At 40.1% G+C, this 24,727-nt stretch overlaps 2 protein-coding genes across 2 annotated transcripts; both read right to left on the bottom strand.

Moving 5' to 3' along the window:
* Positions 1-3,459: 3,459 nt before the first annotated feature.
* map2k2b (mitogen-activated protein kinase kinase 2b) lies at positions 3,460-8,222 on the bottom strand. The gene is made up of 11 exons (XM_069684366.1): positions 7,342-8,222; positions 7,015-7,225; positions 6,741-6,887; positions 6,314-6,391; positions 5,995-6,046; positions 5,637-5,761; positions 5,213-5,426; positions 5,010-5,062; positions 4,806-4,867; positions 4,615-4,660; positions 3,460-4,417 (listed from the first exon to the last, which is right to left on the bottom strand). Exons 1-11 carry the CDS (start codon positions 7,428-7,430, stop codon positions 4,307-4,309), a joined length of 1,188 nt encoding a protein of 395 aa, XP_069540467.1. The 5' UTR covers positions 7,431-8,222; the 3' UTR covers positions 3,460-4,306.
* Positions 8,223-8,908: 686 nt separating this feature from the next.
* On the bottom strand, positions 8,909-14,000 carry LOC138611920 (organic cation/carnitine transporter 2-like). Its single transcript, XM_069685180.1, has 10 exons — positions 13,647-14,000; positions 13,319-13,422; positions 12,248-12,402; positions 11,969-12,140; positions 11,089-11,230; positions 10,868-10,962; positions 10,441-10,655; positions 10,154-10,336; positions 9,394-9,529; positions 8,909-9,102 (listed from the first exon to the last, which is right to left on the bottom strand). Exons 1-10 carry the CDS (start codon positions 13,998-14,000, stop codon positions 9,039-9,041), a joined length of 1,620 nt encoding a protein of 539 aa, XP_069541281.1. The 3' UTR covers positions 8,909-9,038.
* Between the last annotated feature and the right edge of the window lie 10,727 nt (positions 14,001-24,727).

The raw sequence follows: 24,727 nt of genomic DNA on the forward strand, positions 1-24,727 counted from the left end.
TCAATGCTCAATAATGTCAAACGTGGGGACATTGTAATAAAGTTTCTCATAGTTTTGACTATAATTGGGCATGCTGTCTAAATTCTTGGCCAAAGACACATGTTTAGAAGGTAACCTTACTATCAATAAATCCCTAACAACTAGGCTACACTAACCCAATTGCCTATATATTCCAATATGTATAATAATGCTGTTGTAAAAATCAAAACTTCAATGCATTTGTTTGACGGAGTGATGTAAAATCAGGTAAAAACATTCGTGAGAAATTATTAAGACAGGTTAATAACATAAGTGTAAAAATGCCCCTAGTCCTGCAGTTTTAAGTTCAGTTAGGCTCAATGTTTGAGGAGAAAAACAGTAATAATAAAAGTATTTACAAAACTTAAAAAAATGTATAGCTATCACAGTGGCCTATACTATATGTTGTGTATGTTGCCCTAGTAAAGAGAGGGAGAAACAAATTGAGTTACCAAATGCCCAGCATGTTGAATGCAGCATGAAAATGCATAATTATGTGTTTATGCGGAAGAAAGAAAGAAAGAAAGAAAGCGGCAGGAAAAATGTAATGGCACAGCCTCTTCATTTAGTTAAACTAGATGCAAAAGACTGCGCTCACAGCATGAGCCAGCATCAAACTCACCAAAAGAGCCTGGCTGCTGTTTCTCATGAGCTGTACCATGGTGGTTATGTAAACAAGGCTGCAGTAAATGTGAGTGTTTTGTTTTGAGACTTTCTAAAGAAAACCTCAACTGGTTTGAGGGGGAACAACCCAAATAACATCTGTGCCGGCCTTTACGAGAAAACTCAGCCATCCACTTTGTGGTTCACACACACACGCACACACTTACACACACATGTTCAGCATACATTGCACACATGCAACTCAAGCCTTTATGCCATTTATCAACTAAAGCCTAGGCATATCTTTTAAAACCTAATAAATTAACCAAAGTACACGTTAGTCAGCTACAGGAACAGACTATGCATGTTTAGAACTGCATTTCAAAGACATGCAGATAAATAAGTAAGGCCATAAGGGTACAGCTAGGCTCTATTTGCTGCAAAAGGGTATGGAGCATTCAGCCAGTGCGAGCAGATCAACCTCATTGTGACAAAACACGTCTCATGTCACAGACTCACTCAGTACACCTGAGGAAAGATGCTGCATGTATTTGCCATGGAAGTGATCATATCGCAGCTCTGCAACAAACATCAAACAATGTTTAGTGTTTTGCCTTTTACAAAGTAGGACAGACGACATGGAGGCAAAGCAACATCAAGGTTGTTCGGTTAGGCACGAAAAAGCTATATATAGAGTGAAACTCCATTTTCCTAACCCCAAAGTGTGTACCCTCCACCCACTCTTTCTTCTTCTTGTAGACAAGCATGATAGTTTTGTAAATGGGTTATCCCCATGCAGCCACCCACGCATCAGGTACAGTATAAAAACCTAGGGCATCCTGTTATGACTTCTGGTTTCCTGTTTCCTGTGAAAAATACAGCCCCCCTCTCTCTCATACATGCATTAACTCGTCACACCAAACAGAGCAGGCCGTGGATCTGCTGCTAAAACCCACTTCCAAATATATAAGTTTGATTGTTTGTACTTACAATCCTGGCTCAAGTATCTGGGGATGTATTCAATATAAATATGATGCTGCCACTTGGATTTAACCAACTGTTCTGTGATATCATCTCCTTCTTAACGATTACTCCCAACCAGATTCAGTGTAATATTTTGCTGTATTTTTGACCAGGCAATCACAGACAGTGTCATTGTTGTGGTCAGTGTCCAGCCCTGTGAAATGTGCAAATCTGCAGCATTGTGAGAAAGTCATTGCGCTGTAAGGTGACAAGAGCAGCTGTCTTTCCCCCCCCATTCTTCACAACATTGCATTTGTTTTTATTCCTTGTATACACATCCTCATTTCACATGCCAACGGAGGAAGATGTACAAGTGTCAAGGGACCACTGAAACAGCAATAACAGCGGTGTGTGCTCGTGTGTGAACTGCAGGCCCCCCGTGTTTGATAGAAATATGAAAATAACACTGTTTGTGACACACAGCGTGCTGCCGCTGAACACACACACACCTCCTGCCAAGATACCTGAGCATCTCTCTCTACAGGGGTCAGCCACATCACTCTTAATGAGCAGAAATCTCTCCACCTCCCTGCGGTGGCTCTAGCCTGCCATGCTGAATGCTCAGTGACGGTGTACACGGTTTATTGTCTCGGCACAAACTCACAGCAGCGGTTTCCCCGCTTTAACGCTGTGGCTTCTGCTGGAGCTCAAACTGAATTTCAAGACAATCATTTAGTGAATTTCCTGTGTGATACCTTATCTTTCAGCTTTTTGGTGGTAGTTGGACTTCTCTTTTTATATTTGGAGCTAACCTAAAGCAACTATGTTTAGAGTTTCTTGTGTGCAGTAGAGTCTTTTCATTCTGTAGACCCCTCACTCACTCTTTCTTGTTTTTTTGTGAGAAAAAGCACAATAGCATCCTGTTCTTTTTCCTCATTTTTAGCTCATCATCCCCTCCCCCTTTCTTGCAGATTTGAATTCATTAGCAATCAAAGAGCCACTGACAAACGCCCAATCTTAATTACCCTCTCATTTGCATATTTGCATATTAATGACTGCAGACTTTGCTGTTTTTCTGCTGCAGCAGTCCCCCTCCCATCAACATCGCTCAGACTCCCCACATGCTGCAACACTACGTCTTTCTCTGCGCTCAAGGCCTCACACTTTCAACCCCAAGTTGAGAGACATACGAGGAGAAGACATTTCATTATCACTCCACACAGGAGCCAAACAGATGAATCACTGGGCGGGAATTTGAATAGAGAAATCATGCATTTGATCAGGGCTTTAATCCTGCTTTGGCTTTCCATCTGTATCAGCATGATATAAGTTGGTAGCAGTAATGAAAAAATTATTTAACAAGAATATTTTGGCATTTTATTTTGATAGCACTCTTTAGTTATTGTGCCAGAAGTATTTTATGCGTTGCTCCTGATATGCTTCCCCCTTGTGGTCAAATGAGTGTAAAACAATGAAGTGATGTTTGTATAATTAAGATATCATGTTAGCGTCTAACAAAGCATGACAATTATAGAAGCTTTCGATGATTTAAGTCTTAAAAAACATCTATATATTTAAACTGATACTTAAAAGAGGGAGTACACAGATAGAACCAAAGACAAGGAGGAAAATGCTCTAATCCTGCAACACAGGAAGCACTTAAATGGCAAATACACATCCTGTTGTTTACATAACAGCAAATACATACAAAGAAAGTGTGTTTCTGATGAGACTGCGCCCCCATCAAGAGAAAGAAGCAGTCTAGTTACAGCAGGTACTATCTAACTGTAGCTATTGGTACCAGTATAAACTGAGGATGCTGCTTTATTAGGAGGTACTTAATTACCTCCGAATACAGAGTAAGTAGAGGGTGCATTTAATGTTGTAAATGTTTTATTTTTGGCTTTGAAATGAGGGTCATGCTAAAATGTTTTAAACATCACTTTTCACCTCAGAACATCAAAAAGAAATTGTAGAAATCAATCACGCCAACAAATGAAAAGAAAAAAAGGAGAACTTCCGAGAGTCAATCCTCTCACGCTGACAAACCTTCTTAGTAAAATAAACATATTCTAATATTTTTTTAATGTGTTTGCATAATGTGTATAAAACAAGTTCATATATGGATCTGCCTGTACTCATGTACAGATGCTTAACCTTGCTAGTAAGAACTGGGATTGACACTTGATTCTGTAAACCTCGCAACACTTCTGAATAGTTAGACAAGAAAACTGAAAAGCAGAGTTGTAAGATTGAACAGATATACGCATAATCGTTTTCTTTTTGGGGATGCATTTCCTAGTTTTGATGCAGTATGAACAGCCAGGATAAACTGAACAAAAGCTGTGTGTATTCATTAGCAAAAAACAGGAAAAATGATGACACTTGGCATTATTGTAATAGCGGCAACATAATTGCAGACTAAGGCGAGCGCTGACAATAGGATTCCAATCAAGAAGCCCTAATGTTCCTCAATAAGAGATTTAATGGCCTAAAAAAAAATCTTGAATTTAACTTATTGATGACTAAATGTGCGAACTGTAAAGTACCTTTTCTTGCAAGTGATCAGAGTTCATTGATAGATGGAGACTCCAGAGGTTCACCTGAGGGAGGATGTGGAAAACAAAGTGTGTATGTGTGTGTAAGGTTTTAGGCAGCAGCTTCTCCATGTTGTTTACACACACGCTTGTACTGTGTGCGTGAGAGTGTTGAGAGTGTGTGTTCAGTCAGCAGTGCGTGTAGGAGTTTTGGGTTGGTTCAGCCCCATGGTTTTACAAAGCCAGCCGGCAAAGTCTACCTCCTCCACTTCAGACCGCTTGATAAACGTGTGGTTCTGCAGCACAGCAAACACAATCACATACAAATAAGACACCAGACATTAAAAACTACATCGTTTTAACAAATATGAAAGTTTACTCATCCTCTACTTTGTGTTTTGGACAATTAACCTGTTCCAGTGTAAATGGGCCCAAAGAGAAATGTGGCAACTTAAATTGACATTAATGAAAGAGTCTGCCTGAGGACACTCACCGTCAACATCTTCAAGTCGGCTCGGTCTGCTGGATTTTTGATGAGACTAAAAACAACAGAAGAGAAAGAAATCCGGATCATATATTGGATCATGTGTTTATGATAACTTCTGATTGCTCAGTACATACGGAAAAAGAGACTCGTATGAAAGAGGTACAACTAAGCAAAGTTGTCAGAATAAAATGTCTCACCACTTTGTCACAAAGTCCTGGAAATCAGAGGTGAAGACACCATGTGGCAGTTTGGGCGGGGGCTGAAATACAGAGGGGAGATGATTGAACATATGATCATGTCTCCAACAGTAGAAAGGGTAGCCTTTCTGATATAGCAAGGATGGTAGTAAATACTTCATGGAATCAGAGGGTCATATTTAATTGTTCTTTTTAGTGTCTTACCTCATTTACTATGTAGTCCAGTAGTTCAAAGATGGCCATGACAGGACCGTGACCTGGAAAAGGAGCACAGGTATATTTCAACACAAACTAATTTTATCACCTCTCCTTCATACATCAGGTTGCACTTTTTTCTTATGCTGCTACCTACCTGGCCTGAATATATATATAAAAAAACCTATTGCAGTGTAAAACAGCTTCCTCACCGCTGACAGGTCGACCCGGTGCTCTGGGTCTGGGTGACGTGCTGAGCGTCTCTCCCTCACTACCATCCAAGATGGCACGTCCAAATATGGCCTCTAGTTCTTTAGCATCCGGAGGAGGGATGGGGAAGCGTCCAATAGACAGCTCTACGAGGGACAACCCCATACTCCACACATCTGACTGCACAGAGTAGTGGGTACCCTGCAATCTCTCAGGCTACGCAGCAAACATAAACAAGATAAGGCAAAGTCAAGGATTAACATTGCATCAAAAAAATTGACTTATCACAGCTCAAACATTAAATAATATTCAAATAGGTACAACAAACAATTAAAGTTAGACGCAAAGACAAGTGAGCGGAGTCATGTGCAGGAATTAAACTGAGTTCATCATTACAAGGCATAATTCAAACGAGGACCAACATACCGACATGTAGGATCTCGTCCCAACAAAGGAATTAGCCATCGAGTCTATGAGCTGCCCGCTTACACCAAAGTCACACAGCTTGATCTCCCCACGTGAGTTCACCAGAATGTTTGAAGGCTTCACATCTGGGGTAAAAAAAAGAGATGTTCTAAAATCATTACCTGACTGGAAACCATAACAACATGCAGACAAAGGGGACTAGCTTGGCCCAAAAACAGAATTGCTTTGATCTAGTGTTTTACTATCTGACCCTTACAGGCCTTGCTAACGTGCACTTTTCCTTAGAGAAAAAAAACTCCCATGTTATGAAATATATGTTACAAGAATCACTTATTAACTCTGAAAAAAGAAACTGTACCTCTATGCATGATTTGGTGTTTTTCTCTCAGATAAGCAAGGCCTCTCAAAACCTGTTTCAAATAGGGGAGAAATGACACGTCAGTGATCCATACTTAGTGTAAATATGAAACTTATCCAGACTCATGGTGTGTGTGTGTGTGTGTGTGTTCATGCAAAATTGTGAGCTTAATTCATTAAAAAGAAAAAGCGACAAAAGGTCTTACATTGTTAGCCCTTGTGAAACAGTTTTCTCTAAACAGAGCGATTTAAACAACTTAGGGCAGATAACGTTACACTACAATAAAGCACAATTATAAAGAAGATAATCACACACTTACAGCAATGCTGACTTTGCCCAGAATCTCTTCAGGGATCCTCTTTGCTTCTTTAAGCACCTGGTCCAGAGATCCACCATCCTGCACACAGACGTAAGGTAACATGTCATAATTAAGAATGCTGAAAGTACATGTTGTATAAAATGGAAGTTCCAGAAGATCACGTTTTCCAATATTGTTCTGCGCACTCTGTACATTTACAAGTACAGTAGTTCTTAATATGTACAACAAACATAGTTTTCATGAAAATGTCCGGTCGGGTGCGGCTTAGTTTCATGTCATGATTACCACAATGAATTTGCTTTACATTTTACCTTATAATCGCAATATTCATTTGCTTGTAATGATTTGGCAAATTCATTTTTCCAAATCGTTGGACAAACAAGACATAATCCGAGCCACAAAAGTTAGCCGACATAAATTCTCTCACCATGTGCTCCATGCAGATGCTGATCTCTCCATCGTTGTAAAAAGCTCCATAGAAGCCCACAATGTAGGGAGAGTTACACTCATGCAGGACCTGAAGCTCACGGATGATCTGGTTTCTGATGGCAGGTTTGATTTCAAGATGAATGAGCTGTATAGAAAATATAATTGTTACATCCAATGTGATTCATGGTATGACAACTTATTTCAGGATCAAGATTTTATCATTGGGTTCAGTATCAGTATTATGTGCAGCAGAGAATAATAGCATAGCGCACCTTTCTGGCCATGCTTATTCCTGACGGTTTGTGGCATTCCTTATTGACGACTCCTCCATTGCCTGCACCCAGTTCACAGATACGTTGGAAGTCATCATCTCTCATCTCGCCCACTTTGGCCTTCTGGGTAAGGAAAGCTTCTAACCTCTTCTTCTGTTGTTCATCCAGGTCCAACTCTTCCAAAATCTTTTTAAGTGCTTCTAAATTGGCCCTGTGAAACCGGGTACAGAAAAGGAATAAAGCATCTTTTAGATGACACAAATTACCGACACACGGACTGTTTTTTCGGCATAAGAGGATATTTATGAGTTTAGGAGAATAACTTACTCAGATGAAATTTCAGTGTTGATGGAGCTTGATAACCCATCGCCAGCAGGAGCAATGTTTAAGGGCACTGGTCTCTTTTTAGGAGCCATGCTCACTTGTGGATTAACTAGGAGCTGGGCTTAAGTGATTATAAATTGCAACTGACTAAGATTTACCCTCTCCACCTAGAGGTTTCACACTGGGATATGGACACGTTTTACCTGGTAGATGCTATCTGCACCAACAACTGATCACTTGATTTACGTTTCCTGTCTACAAGCAGTCAGTTAGTTAGGACAGTTAATAAGCTTAAAAATGACCAAAGTATCGGGTTCAACCCTTTAACACAGGCTTGGCCCCTGAATCCAGTCAAATTATCCTTTTTCAGGGTTCTTAACCCAATGAGTTAAACTGCGTATTATTACTATGAGTGGGTTAGTGTTAGGCTAAGGTTAGCTTGTTGGCTAACTGGCTAGAGGAGTTTTCAAAGGATGAAACGCGACGGTATGTTCACGTGTTATGTTCACGGCACGAACGTGAAATGTGTGAAATGTACACTTGACTAGCTACAACGTAACGGCAAACTGAACATTTTCAAGACAAGAGCCATCACTAGCAGCACTTCGCGTTAGCTAGCAAACTAACTTCATCTGCTAGCTGCTTCGTGACAGCACAGCTGTTGCGTGATAGTACAACATTTAACGCTAGCTGATGTCAAGCGACTGTTTTACTTTACAAACGCTTCCACTGCTGTCCTCCGCGCCGTTATTTAAGTTAGAAACCCCAACCTATAGAGGCCGTAGTGCCTGTTAGTTTATCCTTCCCCGGTCTCTCCGCTGTCAGGTGTGGGGGGCTCTGCAGAAACACACCGGGTTCCAGTAAACGAGATGGGGGCGCGGTGCAGTACTCTGCCCGGTGTTACTGCTGAGTCAATCTCGCGATATTTCAAACGTTGACAGTCAGCTGTGTGGTATGACCCAACTATTATCAGATAAAATTTTTTTTTTTTAATGAATGAATGATTATTTTATATCTATTAATCTAATATTTGCTAATTGATACATATTTATTATTATTAATAAATATAATTATAATTTATTTTATTTTTCTCAGTGCGTTATGTATTTCCTCTGTTGCATTGTACCCATCAGGGCCAGTGCACGTTGGAATAATCATTTTTGAATTTCAAGCCAAACAACAGCATATTTCACAAGAAACCACAGTGTCCTACCTGAAACTACCCACAATTAAAGCTATTTTAAATATAATTTTAGACATTAACATAAATGTGTTATGTGTATACATTGAAATTCTTAAACTACACTGAATGGCCTGTATTAGTAGTAACAAATATTTTGGACGTGTAAAATATTACAATATCACTGTAAATCCCCCATCTACAATGTTAAGAAATTGTTTAAATAATTTCTGATCAGCAAAAAACACCTTTTGTATTTCATACATCATACTCACAAACAAAATTACTGGAAATAAACAGGACCAAAGACACACAATACAAAATAACAAGTCTGTTTTCTTACCAACAAGAAGCTGATTTTATAAAATTGAACCAAGGTACATCTTTATGTATAAAATATTTTATAAATATATTCAAAATTACATAAATGATTTGTACTGTGAAATCTGTGCTGTGAATAACACTGGACTCCTTCTCTTCTATTGCGGTGTGATTATCTTCCAGCAGAGGGCGCTCTTGTTCATCTCTTTACATCTGGCACTGATTCTGACTGGACTGTCTGTGTTTCCTTTCGACAGCTGAAGCTTTAACAGAGGAAGAGAAACAGGGACAGATGAAAGTGAGTTTAAAAAATTGCTTCTTTGATTTCTGATAAAACACTATTTTTTAAAAATTCTTTAATACCTCCAACACTGAAAATACAGCTTCAAATGGGCTCTGAATACAATTACAGTAGTACTAAAGTTATGTCAAATCATATCTTGGTCACAAGATATCATTGCCTCAGTTTTATAGAGTTGCTATCTAACACTTAACTATCTTTATTTCATTTAATAATTATTCACACATTCACACACACACACACAGTGACATACTTTCTGATGGGTTTGGCCTGGCTGATAAGGTCTGGAAGTCTGTCGTTTCTGGTGTCTGGAAGCAGCATGCTAACAACAGCCGCCATGATGCTGACTGTGCCAAAAATAATGTATGGCAGGATTTTGCTGTAGACACCTGTGGAGAGAATTAAAGATGGACATGTCTCAGTATGAAAAGGTAAATTCCATTTAGCTGCTTCAGCATGAGGGTCCTTGTATTGTGCATGCTGGCTCACGGTCTTTACTTAACAGGACACTTGAAATTAACAAAGCCATTGTTAGCATAACACCTGTGCCTGTCCTACTATGTAAAGTCAAAATGTCCATAGGGAAAAAGGGACTATAAATCTGTGTGCATTTGGAAATGAAAGAAACAATAGCACTCTAATGCTAGCAATGTACGAAGGTACAGGTTAGCAACATTTATTCTGAAAGAAAAACATGTAATGTGCACAGACTTTTAGCAAGAAGCAAACATGCGTACAATTGTGCCCATGTTTGCTTCGGTGGCAATGACAGAGCAGAGGGAGAAATCTTGCTTCAGTTTCCTGTCTGAACAAGCTCGCTCATTTATTAATACTGGTATTAAAATGTCAGCCATTCAAAAGCGGCGACATCTCTTGTGGTTATACTAAACTATTATATGCATAATGTCAGTTATTAAAAACTGTATTTATGAAATGTATGACTTTGATGCCCCCCCCCCCCCAGCGCACAGAAATACATCTAAAATACAGAAAGAACCACAGTAAAGACTTGCCCATGTAGACCACATAGGGACAGATGATGGTGCCGATGCGGGCAGCTGTGGAGGCCATCCCAAAGCCCATGTTCCTGACCACCGTAGGAATCAGCTCAGTGAAAATCACATAAATGAAGCTGTAAGCACCGGACACGCCCATCTTACCCACCAGGGCCAACACCTGGAACATGACAGGCATGTCTGAGAAAAACAACAGTTTTACTTGACAAGGCATTTACAATTTTACTAACGCACAGTATATTCTCCTCATGATTCAGTAAATATTGTGCTTGGACTATGCAGACCTTCAGGAACCAGCTGGATGATCAGGAGCAGGACGCCACAGAACATCAGCGCAGAGAAGAGGAGGGTGGGTCGAGGCACACGCTTCACCAGCAGCCACGTGGCTACGTACGCTCCGATGTCAATGACCGCTGAGAAGAAGCAGTTGAGGTAGACGTTTCCATGCAGGTTACTGGTGTTGAGAGAGAGACCGTAGTAGACCATGGCCACGGAGAGCCTGCAGAAATACAAAATCAACTCTGGATGAGGATGAAGAACAAGGCAGTTTTTAATAAGACATTGATCTCAAATGTACCTTGCAATTAATTATGTTAAGCTTGCTTTAAAAACTGACCTAAATATTTTTATTAGGTATACACAAAATAACATAATGGAAATACTGTTGTATGGTTAGTATATGCACATGTATATTCAGAAAAGTCACATTACCATATGAAAACACCTAGAATAGTGATATTCCTGATGTTAGGGGTGCGTACCAGGTCCACATAAGTGTACGTCTGCTCCTCTTCTCCTTTATTTGGCTGATTGACATAAAGGAAAAGAAACAGACACACTGATAACAGTGCTATTTCTGCCTCAGTTTCTGCAGCATTTTATACTGGAAGACAATACTGTCGACACCATGAGAATAAATACGAAATAAATACCATTAACTCCAAGCACTCCCCAGCTCTGAATATGATCTGAGGGGCAGGGACTCTGTTTCTTCTGGCAGCGTTGCGTATGACACGCTCAGCCTCCTCCACCCGACCTTTCTGCAACAGCCAGCGCGGAGACTCGGGAATCACCCTGAAAACAAAAAGGGTAGTAAAGGGTTTTTCCAGCTTGACAATAAAAAGGAGGAAGCCTGTAAGGGGAATGTAATTGCATTTATAAAGCAAGGGTTATTGTCGATTCAGAAAAACAGAAATTATAACATGTTAACGTCAGAATATCTATGCATGGATTTGGACTGAGATCAGTATCTGGTTTGCAGCTGAGCCATAATAACTGAGGAGAGGTGGGAGGAAGCAGAAAGAGCAGGAAAGAGATAGACGGGGTTCTGCGACTGATGCATGGTCTAGTTGCATAGTGCAGACGCAGTTACATTCTTATGAGTGATTATCTACCTCTGTTTGCACTCAACTGTAGACAACTTACACATTTGCATGTACAGCTAAGTGAAAGCTATCTAGCACAGAGTTGACACAAATGTTGACTTATGTTCATTGACTCTGTGTTCCCACTGTTTTCTTCTGGGGTTTGTTTTTTTGACATGTGTCCAATGTTTAATCAAATTAACCGATCAAATGAAAGGATAAGATCAAATCAAATCAATAGCGTAGCATCTGATAAATGCATACTTTTCTTAGATAGTCGTATATAGTTACAAACCAGATACAATCATTGGTACTGGGGACACTCAGTTATAAAAACAGCCTTGAAAAGCAGTAATATGTGAATTTAAATAGAGAATGAGGTAAAGACAAACATGTGACATGGGATAGATCACTGATCAATAACGGCATTCAGCAGCCAATGACTCACCACCACGATGGAATAAATAGGAGGCTGGGGACGGCACTAGCAACCAGCAGCATCCTCCATCCTCGTATGAAGTAGGCTATGAGCGGCAACAAGGCGTAACCGAGGCCGAAACCCAGACTGTGACCCAGCAGAGTGTAGCTGACCCGGGCCGACTGACTCAGCATCTCAGAGCCTGAGCAGGAAGAGGATCAGGAGCACGGTTACACAGGAAGATGTCAGAGCAGAGAAAGAAATGAGGACTCTTCCCAGACAAATAGAAGAACATGTGTTGTCTCTCACCGAGTATGAGCGATGAGATGTAATTGGATATCTGGCTGAGTCCTCTCACACAGTTGAGGACACAGAACATCACCCAGCTGGAGGAGGTGGCCTGGATCAACGCAGTCACTGTTTGTAAGACCATGGTGACAAAAAACACAGGCTTCCTGCCGCACCTGTAATGCACAGGAAATAACAGAGTATTTGAGTTTCATTATACGTTCTTTTATTTTTGATGAAGAATTTTTCCTCCTCATATTACAATAAGGTTGCACAGTGTTGCAGTGGTGAGTGCTGTCCCTGCACAGCTAGAAGGTTCCTGGTTTGAACCCCCAGTTTGGACGTATGGGGCCTTTCTGTGTGGAGTTTGCATGTTCGCCTGTGCATGTGGTTGTCTGTCTCTGTTTGATTGTTTTTTTTTTGTGAAAAGTAATGTTGGACATGATTCTTTTTTCCACCAATGACTCATTTCATGTATCATTTATTAACTTTTATAGGGATTGGGTTTTTCTTCTAGCTAACCCCACATTATTTTCATATTTGTGGTGAGTTTAATTTTTTACATCCTTCCTTTTGGATTGGACCTCTGACATGCCTTTGGTCTGGGACCTTTCTCCATATCTACTCAAACTTTAACCCCTTACACGGATTCAGCATAGATTTGACTCACACATATATACTTTACACATTCATCTATTTATCAATCCAACTTGTGAGTGCAAAACAATAGTCTGGTGTCGTTAAACTACATATTTTAGTGTTAGACATTAAAAGTGCTATCCAACCTGTTCAGTCACTCAGAACATGCTATCAATTTTCATTTTCATTTCAGTCAATGATGCAACACCTCTCACACCGTGATCCTGGGACTCATCATTTGTCAAACTGCTCTTTGGACTGTTTTTATTGCGTCTGTCTGTCGTAGAACCAGTGCTTAGTCCAGGTTAGACTCATGATGTCCCTGCTCAACCTCATTCTGGAAAGATAAGCTGCCAATCACTTGAAAGGTTGGTTCTTGCATTTTCTTACATGCATTGTTTTGTCATGAATTATTTATAGATTTGTCCATTAATGCAAGTAAGCAGGACTTACCTGTCTGACAGGTGACCACTAATAAAGGATCCGATCAGGACTCCAACAAAGAACAAGGAGGTGGAAAAAGGGACCTTCCATGCATTTTCACACACCAGATCCCACTGTGATTAACAGAAGTTATGAATCATGATTGTAGCATAATTAAACACTAAAATTAAATGTAAGTGAAGAGGGAGGGGGAGACAATACAATTGTACAACACTTGTTAACTTCAGCACACTCCCATAAAGCTGATAAGATAGCCTATAGAGAACAATAAAGCTACGTGAAAAGGGCTATAAAACACGTTATTTCATGCTCCATAATTATCATTCTGCAATTATACCTCAGACACAATAGTAGAGGTGTATCTCTCCGTGCTAAACACCCATCCGTCCACACATCGCTCAGTCTCATTGGTCGCAGTCTCCGTCCCATTTCCGGTCTCTTTGTACCGGGAGCAGCTGTCAGGGCCGACCCAGCTGCTCCATGGCTCCACATCTGTGCCGTTACGCGTGGAGTTGAACGCCGCTTTGCAGTGATGCTCTGGTGTATCCGAGACGAAAACCACGATCACTCCCATGTACCCGCACGGAATTGCGCTTAAGCTGAGCAGAACTATTATCATAACCTGAAAGAGGCCGTAGTCTCCCAGGAAAGCCGTGTTCTCATCGAAGTCTTTCATTGTTACCCCGGACATTGCTGAGTGAATGATACACAGCGATGTAACAGATTGAGCAATAATTATAAACACAGTTGAAGCAATATCCCAAACTCGTTAAACTGGTTTCAGACATGTCCCTAAAGCGTTTTGGACATGCAATGCCCCCATTATAGAAACGCTTCTTGAATCAATCAGCAGAGCTCCTCTAAACACACCAAGGAGGAGATGAGATCACGAGGCCTGATCCACAGGATTGTGTCAGTAGGTTGTCCTAAAAAGGGTTCACAGATAAGAGTCAGAACACAGCGCACACATAAGTCTTCCCCGTGCCAGCTCTGGTGGAGTAATAGAGAAGAGAACATGAGCTACATAAAAGTCTGTGAAATAGTAACTCAGCTGTATGTGCTAACAGTGTGACAAGTATCATTTCACTGCAACAACCCTGCAGCAAGGCACACTGTGTTCAGGGAGAATATTTCAGTTATATTTACTTATATCATTATGCATGATTATTAGCCTGAACCAAGACACTATAGTCACAAGGCTATGCAACATTTTTATGTGGAGTGACGAGGCTTCAGTGTGTGTTAGCGTTCCTGATTTAGCCTACTTTTGGGGACTATATATACCAGTATCTAGGGACCAGTTGTCCAAATGGGGACACAAGCAGCAGTCACATTAAAAACATAAACAAACAAACAAATAGAGTCAGTGGTTAAAGTTAGGGTGAGGCAAAGTCTCCAGGAAATTAATGTTAATCTATGTATCATCCCCCATAAGTGACCCAAGTGTGTCGCATTGTAGCAACCAAAATCAGTCATTACATTTAGGCTTAAGACTTGGTATAGGGTTAGGTTTAAAGGAATATCATGGGAGAAGTTTGGTGGTTAAGGATAAGAAGAGGGGGAAACTCGAGGGAAGTCATGTAATTCAGTGCAATGTGTGTGTGTGTGTGTGTGTGTGTGTGTGTGTGTGTGCGGACCGGTAAAAATAGGAATGTTCAGTGAGCTTCTTTCTGACTTTACAGATGTAATAACAAACAGGTACAATGTCAGAAGATACATAATACCTAAGATAAGAATCAAAGAATCACAGTGTGACAGGTACTAACATGTCTGTACTAATGTTGGCAATAACTCGTAGTTTTCCACTGAAGAGCAATATGAAGCAAGTTAAAACTGGCACAGGGCTCAAAACAGAAAACCAGAAAAATTAATATAGTGTAATAACTCTGTGAGAATAAATAAATAAGAAAAAGAAACAGCCTGAAAGAACCCACTACAGTAACTGTGTGTACAACAACCACAAGATGGTGCAACACAGCACGAAAGCCATCTGGAAACATTTACAGTACAGTTTGTTCTCCCAGGAATGAGGCGTGTCTGATATTTAACACTCATCATAAAAGCTCTGGTGGAATAAATATTCAGAAACTTCACTGAGAAAAATCAATACCACAAAACAAACATAAACATTAGCCTGAAAAGACCTGCGTTAAAGTAGTACTTAAGTTTAAAGTGCAAAATGTACCTAAAGATTCCACAGTGAACATAATTGTTCTGCAGGAAACCGGCTCTGCTGAACACTGTATTATTATGTACAACACTGTAAGACTTTAAATGTTGATGCATCAAAATACAAGCAGCATTTTACTGCTATAGCTGCTCTTCATGTTCATTAGGAAGTTCAGTCCAGTGGTTTCTCAACCTTTTGATTTAAGGCTGAACGATTTTGAAAAAATATCTAATTGCGATTATTTTTTACGTATATGACAATTTCCATATGATTTGTGACATTAAGGGGAAGATCGTTTTTACATTATCATTCAAAAAACATATTCAAATGATCATTGTGTGATTTTTACAGGGATCTGTATCAAACGTTGATATTTGATACTTACGTCTGTGTATGATGTGTAGTCCTCTGCAGCACAATATTTAAATTTAAATCATATTTTGACACACATTTCACCTTTAACAAATATTGCTCCTCCTGCGATTTAAAAAATTGCGGTAGGCCATAATGTTATTTTGATAAAATGTTCATTGTTCAGCCCTACCCTGTGAAACTGAAATAACAGTAACTCAACATAATTCAAGATGTCTTACAATAAGCGTGTTCAGTCATGTGGACACAACTACAACACTGCTATACGCATGCACCAACTTTATCAGGTATGTTGAACTGCTTATAATGGAAATACTCAAGTAAAGTTTGAGTTCATCCTCTTGATATATAATTTTTAATTATTCTCTTTATATTTTCATAGAAATAAATTAAATTGGCTTCGGTCATTTATTGACATGAGCACTGTAAATCATTCGCTTTCAACTACATTTTTTGACCTAAATATAAATCTGTGAATATTAAGTGTTTGAGTTATGTGTGTGTGTGTTCAGTGTGTGTGTGTGTGTGTGTGACATACCTCAACTTTAAAAAATAAATAAAAAAAAAAAACTGGTGATTTTTATAAAAAGACTGCATATATTTGCATTTGTTTGCTTTGTATTTAGCCACATTATGGACACTGGATTTGGTAAGTCGTGACACATCTTGAAACATTTTCTCCTGCGGCCTCTGAACGCAGCTTAAACAAGTCGCGTACCATCGCATCGCTGCTACATCCTCAGTGACCTCTCTCCTCCTGATCGCCACACCTTGCCATTCTTCCGGCCAGTGCCGTTACCATAGCGACACCTCTCTGGTCAGCCTCATGGCAATGCCCTTTGACCCCCAGGAGAGGTGACCTTTGGCCCGAGGTTCATCAAACGGGGGTCAGGGGGTCAGCTGCTGCTGGAAGACAGTAAGACCACTTCACTGATTGGCTATCATTTGCCCTTTCCATACCCTCATCTATGTAATTGGCGTATTGACCAACTGGCCCTTTGCACATTGTTAGCAGCACCTTATCCAGTTTACGGAGGAGAAAGTGGAGTGTGAGGCTGCTGTAGGAGATGTTTAAGTGTGTGGTTATTCTTTCTAAAAATTCCTTTGAGTGGGGTTAAAATATCCCCCATTTCCTCCATATTTAATCGTCCTAGTTGTAGAAGAAGTGAATTAACTGACTTTTAAGATTCCTGCGACTGCGTTGGCTGGTATTTTCTTGCTGCGTAGCCGCATGTAGCTCGCTAAGTATCTGCAGGGTGGATGACAGGGAAACCCCTCCATCTGTCGGCCTGGCCTCATCCCTCTTCGCCTTCTCCCTCCTGATGATATATGCCTCCCAGGCCCATCACTTGTCAATATCTCCACATTAATTTGAGAGACTGCGTGGCAGCGGGGACAGTGTGGGTGGGGGAGGGGCTCTGTGAGCAGGTAGACAGAACGGGGCATGGAGGGGGAGTCGTGGCACACACAGAAGACAAGGACATAAGAAGGAGAGAGCCGGGTGGAGGAGGAGGAGAAACGAGAGGAAAATGAGGAAATGGAAGCAGGATGAAGGATGGGGGATCCGAGCGTGGGTGACAAATAAAGGCGAGGACAAAGAGGCTGTGTTTTACCCATTAACCATCCTTGCACATGGCTTCACTCAAATATCAAAAGCCCTCTCCATTTGTCCAAATGAGGCCTGAAGTCAGCAGGATCCGTAATGATAATGGCTGTTTAAGAGCTGAGCCCCAATGTGTCCAGAATCCATCATCCTCTGCCATCAAACCTACAACCTCTGCAAAAAGAAAGCAGAGCAGAGCGTGATTCACGACAAGAAGAGAGACGCAGACGTACCACGCACCTGCTCTGTGGACGCTTTAACCACCACCTGCTGAGGCCAGAGGTTTCCGGTATATGAGGGCTGACAATAAATATGATGGCTTGTTCAATAACCATCCTCTCCTCTGTTACGCTAACACGCGTCCTTTGGGCTCTGTGGTATTTTGAAGTGACCCTTCACCCCTCAACTCTGACCCTCACCCTGCACTGTTCAGATTACACTGGGGAGCGACAAACCTCGTAACACCATGACCTCTTTCCTCCTGCTGACACACACACAAAGACACCTGCAAACAAACATTTGCACAGTGTCTTCTCTTTGATTTTAGCATCTTGTTTCATTTTTCAGACTCTAATAACTGGTGTTCTTGGCCGTGAGGGACCAGATTGTTAATAGCCACGTTTGTCATCATCTCCGTAACATCTTATATTACTTTAACGCTGCAAACAGAGAAGACGCACTACACACACACAGTCATTTGTCTTTTTGCAGTCCAAAAATCCTCAAATAAAATCATTTAAGACGGACAGCTTTTTCTTTCCGTCTTTTGCTTGCATGCTGAAGTGTCACCTGTTCCTAATAGACTTATTGCAGAACATTTTAAAAGGCTCCTGGCTGAGTATCGAGTGCGACCTGCTTCAGTGAATATTTCAGCCTAGAGGAATTCTTTGAAGTAATGGTCTGCTAAGTAACTTCACTGCATTGAGCTCAATAGTTCCTCCACACTACTTGCAGAAATGATTTTCTCCTTCTGTAAAAATCGCCCGAACCGTGCTTATTTGGAAGTGAGAAATATTTGCAACATTCGGAAAATGCACCGGCGTGTATCTGCCTGTGTGTGTGTGTGTGTGTGGCAGGAAGAGTTTCCAGATTTTCCAGCTCTCCCCCCAATCTAACCGGTTATTTGTCATCTGCAGAGTAAAGGATTTTTAAAAGTCAAGCCAGGACCGACTCCCTCCCTATCCTTTCTCTCACCCTCCCTCTCTTTCCCACTACCCCCCTGACACTCGCAATGGGAGATCGATAGGTTATTGATCAACTCTCTCTATCGCCAACCCACCAGACTAATCACCTTAACACCAGCCCAACTCTCTCCCTCTCTCTCTCTCCTCCTCTTCTTCCCTGTTGCTCTGTTCCCGTCTCTCACTCTGTTGCTCTGTGTAACACTCATTTCCAGAGTAAACAGACACTTTTTAACTTATTTTTACCTTTAAGGCAGCTTGATGAGTGTTTCCCCTCAGAAGTAAACACACAGAACATTTAACGATGCCCAAATTAAAGGCTCATCCTTATAGCTCCCTTTTCCCCTTTGGCAATAAACACCAAACAGAATGCACATGTCTGCGAGTTAGATAAATAAAGAACATTTTACCGTTGTGGCAACCGCTCTTCATCTTTCTCTCATTTCTCTCACTCCTCCTCCTCCTCTCCCCGCTCCCTGCCTCCATCTTTCTCCGTCTGTCTTTGTTCGAGGGCAAAATCGATGGAGTGTATGAAACCGGCATATTTCTCAGCCTCCTGCTGGAGTGGACCTGAGGGGAACAGACATGGAAAAGATGGTTTAAAGTAATTCTGTACATCTCTTCTCCTCTTTTGAATGATTTCTTTGGGTTATAGTCAATTTTTTAAGCGTTGGAGACCCAATCTGAAGAGAGAGGCTGTAGAAGTTTAAAAAAAAATGGTTTGTCTTGGTATTTTGTCTTTCAACTTCCAGGTCATGATCCTCTGTGACCCCTTCCAGGCATAAAGTGTATGCGCTATGGTTACATTAAGACTGCGCATTTAATTTCTCTTTGCAGTTTGCAGATCCTCTCACGTCTATCTTTCATCTTTACACCCCAAAGTCCTTTATTTGTCTCTTCCGGCATTACAGTCTGCACATCTTGTGACACTCTTAATCCATAAAACCTCATTTTTGATGAGAGAAAAACTCGACACAAACATCAAAATAACAGTTTTTGTCTATTGAATGAATCATTATAAATACATTTGCCTTCCTTTCACAGTTAAACAATTCCAAAGCAGGAAACTGTTCTGTCCACAGAGGTCGGGGTTGTTTTGTTGTTTTGTGAGCTGTTTTCAGTCTGGGCCAACCGAACGATGTCCAATGCGTCCCTTTTGGGTACAGGCAGCATAAAGTCCTCCAGTGGTGCAGTTAGCTAATAATCACTTGCTCTGCCTCTGTATGGTGAAGATAAGAGTCTCACTTATAAGCCTCAAACTGCACCGAGGGATGAGATGAGAAGCAGATAATCCCTGCAGGAGGAGGAAATGGCTTGAAGATGATGTCGTTCTTATTATTAAGAAGCTGCAATGACAAGTTTGGGAAACACTCCTGGAATTTGTGACCCTTTTATATCAGGATCTACTTTCCAAGACAATGTCTCGGGTATATTTCAGGTCCTTTAATTCTCTTCCTCACTTTAAAAACACATCTTTTCTCCCGGCCTTTACTTACAGACTCGGCTGCAGGAACAATATGGCTGTACGATCAGCAAACACCAGCTCACGCGCGCACAAACACCTCACAGGAGAATTGATTGACTCTTCTGTCTCAATACATCTCTCCTTCTGTTACTTAGCAACCGGTGCCTGAGAGGATACGGATGTTGGAGAAGTTGTACTCCTGTGCGTTTTCAGTGGATAAAGAGATATGATTAATGAACGCGTCAACATTTAAATATGTCAAAATGTGACTCAATAATAATTCTTAAAAAAAACAAAACTCTGTATGGATGTGTTGAGATATTTCTGTCAAACGTAAACCCAAATTCTTCACTTGAAATATTTTAAAGCTTTCTGAGAGTTTTAATCAATGACATAGATATAATAATTTGTTGTCCCAAGTTGCTAAGATGTTTAAATAATGTTTTCAGCTGTTACACTCTCTTTGACATGTACAAACAAATTACTTTTTTGATGCTAAAACTGACAAAGAAACACAAATTTTAATGTTCTTAAATATCTTGTTTATTATTTGCATTTTTAATCTTTCATAATCGAAGAGTGTCCAGATATAAAGATGATTTCTTTATTCTTTACATTATATGATATTGTTTCATTCCTTTTTCTCCTCTTTATTATTATATCACTAACGCAGACCTTCAGTCTTTTAAAAGGAGAGAAAAGACTGACTGTAGTTTCTCCACAAAAACTGAACTCAATATAGTAACGATTACAGAAGCCGGGAGGACAAAACACGAGACTACGGCTTTTTAAATGTTCAATACGACACTCAGACGCTGCTTTCTAAATCTGTTATATCTTACGTATCAGGTTTTTACACTCCAGATTAAATCTTTTTTTTTCAATGATGCAACCCTCAGTTAAATGATCTCTGTTTAAACACAAACTGCCTCACATGCTATAATGACTCTGAGAGCCTAAAGAAGCTGACTTTTGCTTTAATGAATTTAAGCTTCACAATATTCTTAAAAAAAACTAACTATGTCAGAAATCAGAAAAAAATGATACAATTATGAAAAATAATCAAGGAGACAAAATTTTGGTTAAATAAATAATTATTTTGGTTAAATATATTATTATGAATTATTTTACTGGGATGTTTAGTCATGGGCAGATAATGTCTTAAAGATTTTTTCTTGGTCCAGGATTCTGTAAATGTTTTCTTTATTTTCTTCAAAATGTGATATGTTTATATATTTATTTATCTGCTGTGTTCTGTAATTTGACAAAAAAAAACTGTGATAATATTTTTTTAGTTATTTTATTTGTAAAATACAATCAATTCTACATGTTATGTTACCTTTACACCAGATAAGCAGACTCTTTTTTTGGTAAGCCCAGCACTTCACTCACACACACAGCATCAGTGTTTGCACAGAAACAAGCTGCAGTGCCTCTGATGATGCATGCAGAACTCATCAGCACGTTCTGACGACCAGGAAGAGATGAGATTTCTTCTTATGTTCATCTTGGTCTTAACTCTTTTCCTTACGTGTGTTTAGATGTATTTTCTCCATTATCTATTATTCTTTAGATGAACTTATAACTTTTGCTGAGTGACTGAATGAATTAAAACACTGAGCACATAGAAACCATTTTAGTGGACACAGAGGAGATGGACAAACAACTGCATTGTTATTATTAAGAGATTAAAAATAAATAAATAAACTGGATCATTTCCTGCGCTATTGTTGCGTTATGTAATCCTTAATTGCACAATTACTTTTTTAGATATCGCACGTGCATATTATCTTCAATAACTCCATGCAACGAAAAAATAGACAAACTGCACGCGCCAATAGGCCTATGTGACGCCTCGTGTTGGCCTTTGGCTGTCAAACAGTCGTCTTAAAGCATGATATATTGCACTTGCACAGCCTGTTTTAAAAACTAAATAAAACAATTATGTTATAAACTATATTTTGTTACTGTAACAATTAAAACAAGTAAAAGGAAGGTTCTTTTTTCTCGATTAAATGAATAGATAGACTGTTTCGCTTTTTTCCCTCTCCGTCGATAAATGACGTCCTTCCTGTGAGTGTCTGAAGCTGAAATACGGGCCGACCCTGATATCATTATCAACCTTATTGAAAGGAGGCGAAAGCTCAAGTTTTTAATGACCCTCTGCTCAATAGATAATAAAACAACGCAGCTGACATTTATTTTTTTTAAGCATATTTCTGCTTCCGGTCAGTCGTTCACGTGCCACAGGTCAAACCTCACCGCTGAAACGATCTCACACAAAATGCCTGCGTGTTTAGCAAACAGGGCAGAGTGAGATTGAAGTGATCGAGGATCAATATATCGATCACAGCGATCAATTTCTGAACTTTGGGGTGGAACAGCTTAACCACGGAGCTTTATGAGAACCAGAATAACTGTTAGAGTGGACGGACGTTTCCGGTTTCATTTAGAGGCCTTGTTACATTGTTGTTGACCTGTGCCCTTAAAAAGTATTTTTGTGATTTAAATCTAGATAATTAAATAAGAAAAAAGCAGAAATAATCTTAAACTCACATTCTGTAACCGTTTTGTTTTATTCATGGACAGGAGGCCTGTAAAAGGATTTACTCAGTAGAGAAGGTCACAGTCTGTGTGAGCTTATCGTCAGATATCTTTAATTCGTAAATAATAACAGGCCTTAAATATTAAACTATCAAAAAAACATTTTCCATTTAGATTAATTTCAGATTAAAGAATTTAAACAAAACCTAAACATTTACAGCCTTTTGCAAATAATATTTATTTAATTAACCTTTTAATGCTATTAGCCTAATTAATTCAACATCCTTTTTACAAAGCCTGATCATTTACTCTGCAGAGTAATATGTAGCCCTACTGTAAATGTTGAATGAAATAACTTCATAATAACGATGGAATAATGTAAATCACTTGTATACACTTAGCTCGTCCTGTGCAGCAAACTAAATCACTGGCATAAAAAAACATTACAAATCCATAAAAATTAAAAAGACGATCCGATTATTGACTACTTCAAATTGGCACAATTATTCCAAAGGTTTTCAAATTTACTAATAACGAGGCCAGAGTTTAGTAATACACACACAGACACACACACGCGCGCGGACAGTCAGATAAACAGGCAGCATATCGGCCGGAGCTGAAGAAGCTGATAGTTCACATCCATCACCGGAACCGAGCCCGGTGCAGAGCTGCTCCCGTCATAACGTTCATTCATACACTGTGTGTTAGTTAGTGCGCGAAGTGAACATGAAAATCAAGTTTGATACACAACATTAAATACAGTTCAGTAAATAATATCAATGTGCCCCCTATTATTATTGCAATGTATCATTGATAATTGTCGTAGCAGCATTAATCACGATGGTAATAGCGAACATAGGTAAAAAGTCCTTTAGGCTATACTCGTTAGTTACGTAAATCTGGGCCGAGATTGTAGTGATAAAATGTATTGATTTGACTTAAAGTCACGTGACTCAAAAAAGTTGCCTAGAAAGTTAAGAAAACGATGCTTTATTTAATTATTTAAGTACAAATAGGCTCCTCACTGGTATCAATTTTGGGCCCCATTTAGTATCAATCACTTTTGTGGTCGCAGTTCATTTTCCTTCTTACTGTGACACAGTGTCATAGAAAGACGGAAATAACACAATATGATTTAAATGTAGACGTGAAACCGTGAACTTCCTCTCTGGACTTGGTAAACAGATCAAACCCGCGTGCTCTGCTTTCATTGGTGTGTAGCGCTGGGATCCTAACTTACTTTGTGACCTGCTTCACCCACACACACACACACACACACACACACACACACACGCACGCACACCGCCCCTTCACTGGCCTGCTCCACGTCATTAATCTCTGTCAATCAATACTTCGATCAGGTTTATCACTAAGCGCATAAATGCAAAACCATACAGTCCGTGGGAAAACAAAGTTTATCTGTAAAGAACTCCTGTGTCCGGAAACTGATACTGACTGTATTTTACACATTATTCCACGTCAGGCCATCACCTGTCTGACTGTCACTTTGGTACAGGTGCGCGCGAGCTACACGCGCGTAAACAAACAAACGAAATCAGAGGGAGGATATAAAATATAAACATCTCCTCTCAGAACTAAATATCTAGGATAATATAAATATGCAACATATCCGGTGTGGGACTTGAGTTTTCGTCACAAGCCGAGTTTTCCTCCCAGTGAGGAAGACTATTAAGAAAACTCTGCTCGTACCCGCCCCACATTTTAAATACACACAGGCGCGCGCCCCTCTCCCTGCACGCGGCTCAGCCTGCTCTTAGTGTGAGCGCTGTAGGACCAGAGATGAGATATCACCCCGGAGAGCTACCGTCCACATGAAGGCATAAAGCGCCGCGGAGACGCTCGGTTCTGAACCTCCACCGGAACATCAGACTTTATCTTTACCTCACTGGATTGATCGGGGAATCTTAATCAATGGATTGGCATTCAAAAGGTTTGGTCATTTTATCACTCCAGGAGGGTTAAAGGGGTAAGAGAGAGCGCGTGAGCGTGAAAGACAGGAGCGAGAGGGAGAGACAGGGGTGAGGGTGGGGAGGGTGGGTCAGGGAGACATATCCTTTCAGCT

Source organism: Semicossyphus pulcher, unplaced genomic scaffold (assembly GCF_022749685.1).
Source record: "Semicossyphus pulcher isolate SPU_LCO1_2020_fin unplaced genomic scaffold, fSemPul1.0.p SCAF_7, whole genome shotgun sequence".
Lineage (NCBI taxonomy): Eukaryota > Metazoa > Chordata > Actinopteri > Labriformes > Labridae > Semicossyphus > Semicossyphus pulcher.